Here is a 5,610-nt window from a genome sequence, read left to right as displayed (position 1 = left end):
AGCCTGGGAGCGCCGGAGGCAACAGAGGCGCCTTGGGCGTGGCCCCGCCCCCTTCCCGTGACTGGGTGTCCTAGTTTCCGGGGCAAGTCGGCCCCACCCCAGTCTTATACGACAGCAGACACGTAAGTTCTTTGTCTGGTGCTTGCCCAGAAAGCCTCTACCTAAAACTGTCTCTCTCTTCTCTGTTCCCCCAAACTGAAACCTCACCAGGCCCGATTTTAGCTCCCTCTCCTTGAGCCTGTGCTCCAGTTCTCTTACTGTAAAGCTGTAGACGGTGCTCGGTGCCTGGTGGCTCAGACGGTAAAGCGTCTGCCTGCAATGTAGGAGACCTGGGTTCGATCCCTGGGTCGGGAAGATCCCCTGGAGAAGGAAATGGCAACCCACTCCAGTACTCTTGCCTGAAAAATCCCATGGACTGAGGAGCCTGGTAGGCTCCAGTCCATGGGGTTGCAAAAAGTCGGGCTCGACTGAGACTTCACTTTCACTTTCTAGACGGTGCTCAAGGCCCAGTTCTTGGATTACATATGTTCCTTGTGTTATATAGTTCTAGAAAGTTTACTTAACTGGATCCTAAACCTGCAGATTGACTGTAGCAAATCTGGACATTAGTTAAACTTGACCGCTGTCTGTCTGGACCGCGCACTTGTTATGTGCCTGCTGTGTGCCAAGGTGACACAAAGCTCAAAAACTTCCGCCATTGGGCCACCTAGCAGAGGCAAACAGGACACCACATCACCTGGATTCTGGAGGGCTGCATCGTCCCAGGTGGGATGAGGACTTCTTCCACTATGGTTCTGAAGCATCGTTCTTAGATGATGATTTTGGTTATATGATAGCTGGAGCTCCTTGCATAGGGTAAGCTAAGTTCCCAATCAGTGCTGTAAGGGTCAGAAGGCAATGGCTTGTCAACTCCAAATGACAAGAAGTCATCTCAATTTTAGTTGCTTTTAGTGAGCTTCTTGAGCTTGGAAAACATGTTAAAATTGCATGTAGTCAAAAGGCTCTGAGGGAAGCGTCTAAATGCTTGAAGTCTTCCCCTGACTGTTTCACAGCAAAGTGGCAGTGTTAGGAGTGCTAGCTTTGACTCAAAATGCTTCTTAGCTGTTTGATCTTAAGCAATGTTGATCTGATCTCAGCAAATTACTTCATTTCTCTGGGCCTCAGTTTACTCATCAGAAAAAGGAGGCCTACCCTGTTGGGTGGTTGTGACAAATAAAGACACTGAAATAGTTAGAATAGTGCCTGGAAACAGTAAGCTCTCAGTAAATATTATCTATTATTTTATATTGAGCTAAATGTGCCCTTTTAGTCAGTCATTCCTGGGCAAGATATTTTAACAAATCACTGGCTACCTGAAAACGGAGGCAATTTATAGAAAACTGTGAGCAGATCAGTCTCCTGGAATTGTGCAGCGCACAATGCTGCTCCTGTTGCTGCTGCTGCTGCTGCTGCTAAGTCGCTTCAGTCGTGTTTGACTGTGTGCGCTGGATAGCCTCTAATTTTTCCTTCAAAACCTCAATATTAAATCCATCCCAAGTAAATTTAAAATCATTTCCTTAGACAAAGTGTCCATTTCCATTAAACCAAAGGAAGAGGGAAGTTCCACAGGGTACAATGAAATATACATTAACGTTTCTCTTTTTCTTAAATTACCTGAATATAAGTTCTCTTGTAGTTTCCTGTGTATGATTTTATATCAGGAACACTTTGTTGATAGTAAATGATTCAAGTAAAATGTAATAGGTATTTCTTCTGGGGAAGAAACCATGAAAGGAATTTCTTTTTTATGTTGAAATTGCATACAAATTTATAGTGGCAAAATTTTATTTCTTGAAGTTATCAAATCAACCATGATCTAAAAAACGACTAACAAACCATTTAGTATCCTTGCTTTACAGGTTACTGTGCTAACTGCAACACAGTGAAGTTGTTAGTGGAATTTAAATTCAAAATCATGTATATTTTAGTTTATGCCTGCACTTAGCTCACTGTTAATTTTCAAACAAAAGGTTCAGCTCTTGCTATTAATAACTTGGTATGTTCTGGTAAAGTTTTTGCTTTCTTCCTAATTCTGAAAATACTTACACATTCTGAAATGGCATTTCAGCAGATGGAAAAAAGATGTGGCAAATCAGGACCAATTTCTTTAAGGTTAAACCAGACTATTAGCCAAAACATCTTCATGAAAATTAACTAGAGAGTTGTTAGTTCTCTGAAACTTGTATAAATTTCATTTATTACTGAAATTACTATAATCACATTGAAACACACTAAAAATCCAAACCATCAATTAGGAAAAACTCCTATGGGTATCCAGTCCCTTTGACTGAACTTGATTAACAAAAGAGATAAAAGACACAGTTTGTGATGAAACTTAAGATCCAAATGCTAAGCATTTTCAAGCTGTAATAAAGTATGTACCAATTCCAAGTATCAAGTATGATAGCAAAATTCTAATTCATGGATTTACTCTTAATAAGCATCAAAACCAAATTCTGTTCACTGAATCCTATCTTACTTTTGATTTGTACAATGCATTCAGAGATGAGTTATTAATAAGGAAAAAAGTATTCACTGAATGCATCATGTTAAAAATGCAATTAATATTTCAAAACCACCCTTAAAAGGGAAACTATTAATAAAATTATTTGAGACAATATTATCCTGCAGATAAAGATGAATTTCTTGTATACACATGTATATTTCTACATGAAAGAAAGGATTCAACTCCAAATAGAAAAGGGCTGACCCTGGATAAAATCTCAGACTGCCAAACTGACGTGATTACCATTTTAAGTTGAACCAAATACAGAAGGATAAAAGCTAAGTTATGGAAAGGATGCAAGTTTAGTTACCTGCTTCCGCATAGTGGCAGAATTGGGGGTGAGAAGCAGGAAATGAAGGCAGAAATAAGACACAGAAGAAAAGGCAAAGAAGGCCTCAACTCTGACCAGAAATGAATAGAGTCAAGCAAAGCTGAGGACAGATATAACTGCAATGAGATGCCTGAAACTAGAATTTGGTAATTGACAGTCACAGAAGCTCAATTAAATCATCTTAAAGTAGAATCAGACAAAGCATCTAAAATTTCACGGAGAACAGTAGTACAGTGACCAGACAACTCAGCATGGTATTACCATTTAAAAACCTTCCCAAATAACATCAAGTCTTCAGAAGACCTTTGCTTTGGATCATTCTCTTTGAAGCTTAAAAAAGTTCCTGACTGACTGGGAGAGGCAGCACATTGCTCCAAAAAGAAACTGCTGAGATGGGTCAGTAACAGAACCCCCATTTGACCCTGGACAGACCCTGGGTCTTGGATTCTTCAAACTGAGTGGACTGTACCAGGTTTCTTCCAAGTAAAACATTTTATCATTTTGTTGACAATAAATTAAATTGGGATTGTTTAGAACCACCCCAGTTTTGGTGAGGAAGGCAAGGGGAAGAAGTTACTCAAGATAAAGAAACGTCACAGAAATTTCATGCAAGGGTCCAGCATTCAAGTTCTTGGTTTCTTAATGAATGCTGTGTGCAGAAGTAGCCTGTAAACTACATTTGCCTAACAGAAAAGTTCCCACATCCTCAGCAGAGAATGACTGCATTATTTGGAATCTTTGATCAATATGAACTACTCACTGTCTCTTCTCAAAGACGTGAGTTCTTTTTTTTTTTAAACCCAAATCCTACACTGAAAGACAATCAAGGTGCTAAATGTTAACCACCAGTCAAGTTAGGAATGTTTGAAGAAAATAAATTAATCTTGAAACAAAGCAGCAGATGTTTTGGTCAAATTTCAGACATATATTATTAGAAATTAATTACTGGCCCCACTAGGTTAAAGATAAAGGGAGGCCGAGAAGTCTACAGAGCTGATATACACACAAGTGAGTGTCACTGGTTTTTTTTTTTTTTTTAAACCTAGTTTTATTAAATATTGCTTCTTTGGGGTGTGTTTATAACAACTCCCAGAACATTTTCATGTAAGGATTCAAAGCGGTCATATTAAAATACAGCTTCAATATAAAGTTTATCACAGTTTTACAGTATTCAAAAATGACAGACCTGCCTTAAAAAACAAAACCAAAAAAATGACTATTACACCCAAAACATAAGAAAACAATTAAATAAACAAATTTGGCATTTCCGTAACTTTATAGTATAAAACAGAATATTAAACCTATTACTGGCAAACGGACACTGATGTATTACCTAGTTTGAAATGTGTCCCATTTAAACACACTATACAAGTTAGCTATACAAAAGATTGATGGTCTTTTTGATGAAAGAAGTGCACCCTGAAAATTTTTGCCAGTTTAGAATATTTAGCTCTTAAAGTCAAAAAAGTCCTTTTTTCTTTTTTAAACTGAAGGCTGAATTCAGATTTTTTTTTTGTTGTTTTGTTTCTTTTGTCAGCCTTCCTGGTTTAAAAACAATAGTGTCTATGGACGCCCACCAGGGGGCAGTGTAAGATTAGCCATTAAATCACGAACAGCTGCAAATATTGTGCATTCACCTGCAACAGAGAAAAATGGTCATTAGCTATTCGCAATACAGGAAAGATGATAACACACTGGTGGGGTAAGGGTAGTTAAATCTAAAATTAGTAAGAACTTTAAAGATCAAAACGAAAGACTAAATTTTAACTGCACAGATTATAGGGGATTAAGCTTTGGTGTTAAGTATTTATTAGATGATACTTGGTTTGGGTTTTTACATCATGAAGACATTTTGGGCAACTCCCAGTTAGATGTAAATTTAAGCTAATATGCCTAGAGTTTCTTTACAGAAACATTGGAGCATTGGATAAGCCTCTGAAGCTGGACTTCAAGGCTACTGGTGACCTGGTTCTTGAAACTAATGAAAGATCTAGTTTTATATTTATGCATTAGTTACAACATCAATGACATCCTTCTGCTGTTACATTAAAGGCCAGGTAACACCTGTGATAGCACTGTCTTAACAGAATCTTCTGTGATGACAGAAATATTCTATATGTGTGCTGTGGCTACTGAGGACTTGTAATATAGCCAGTGACTGAGGAGCTGAAATTTATATTTTTTATCTGATTTTAATTAACTTAAATAGCCAGATCTGGAGAGTGGCAGTTATACGGGACAGTGTAGATCTGTGACATCTATTGGAGTTTTCCCCAAAATTTTAAGGAATTGATTGACTTCTGGAATTCAATGTTAAAATCAATTAATAAAGTGATTCCTCCTTCACCAGGGGAGGAAGTGATGAGTCTGGGAGGAGGGAAGGTAGGCTAAAATATGGCATACCAACAATCCAAAAACAAGATTTGTGTGTGGGGGGCGGGGAGGCAGAGGATTGTAGGAGGTTAATGATTCATCCTCTCAATTTCCCCTTTGCTCCAAGAACCAAAGAGTCTGTGCCTCTTACTTCTTGTATATGTAAATTAAAAATAGTTCAATACAGTTAACCAAAACCAGTTGTAAATACGATAAATCCTTCCCTAGAGCATGGTCTAACGCTGAGAGGCCGCGAGTGAGGGAAGTGAAGACCTCAACTGAATAATGGCCCTCCGGCAAAGAGCAGGATATGCAGTGACCCTGTGCAAGTCACTGCAGCCTTCTCTCCAACCACCGGCAA

The 5,610-nt window shown here is 38.5% G+C and overlaps 1 protein-coding gene across 2 annotated transcripts in view; it reads right to left on the bottom strand.

The window, feature by feature from the left end:
• Positions 1–3,898: 3,898 nt before the first annotated feature.
• MED14 (mediator complex subunit 14) overlaps positions 3,899–5,610 on the bottom strand; it is a 59,955-nt gene continuing 58,243 nt past the window's right edge. For both annotated transcript variants that reach the window (XM_055565168.1, XM_055565166.1), the window contains one exon: positions 3,899–4,513. In XM_055565168.1, the coding sequence (XP_055421143.1) occupies positions 4,440–4,513 (74 nt within the window). In that variant the 3' untranslated portion in view covers positions 3,899–4,439. The remainder of the gene's footprint in view (positions 4,514–5,610) is intronic.

The sequence above is a fragment of the Bubalus kerabau genome, chromosome X (genome assembly GCF_029407905.1).
Source record: "Bubalus kerabau isolate K-KA32 ecotype Philippines breed swamp buffalo chromosome X, PCC_UOA_SB_1v2, whole genome shotgun sequence".
Classification (NCBI taxonomy): domain Eukaryota; kingdom Metazoa; phylum Chordata; class Mammalia; order Artiodactyla; family Bovidae; genus Bubalus; species Bubalus kerabau.
This window is presented reverse-complemented; position numbering and strand designations above follow the sequence as displayed.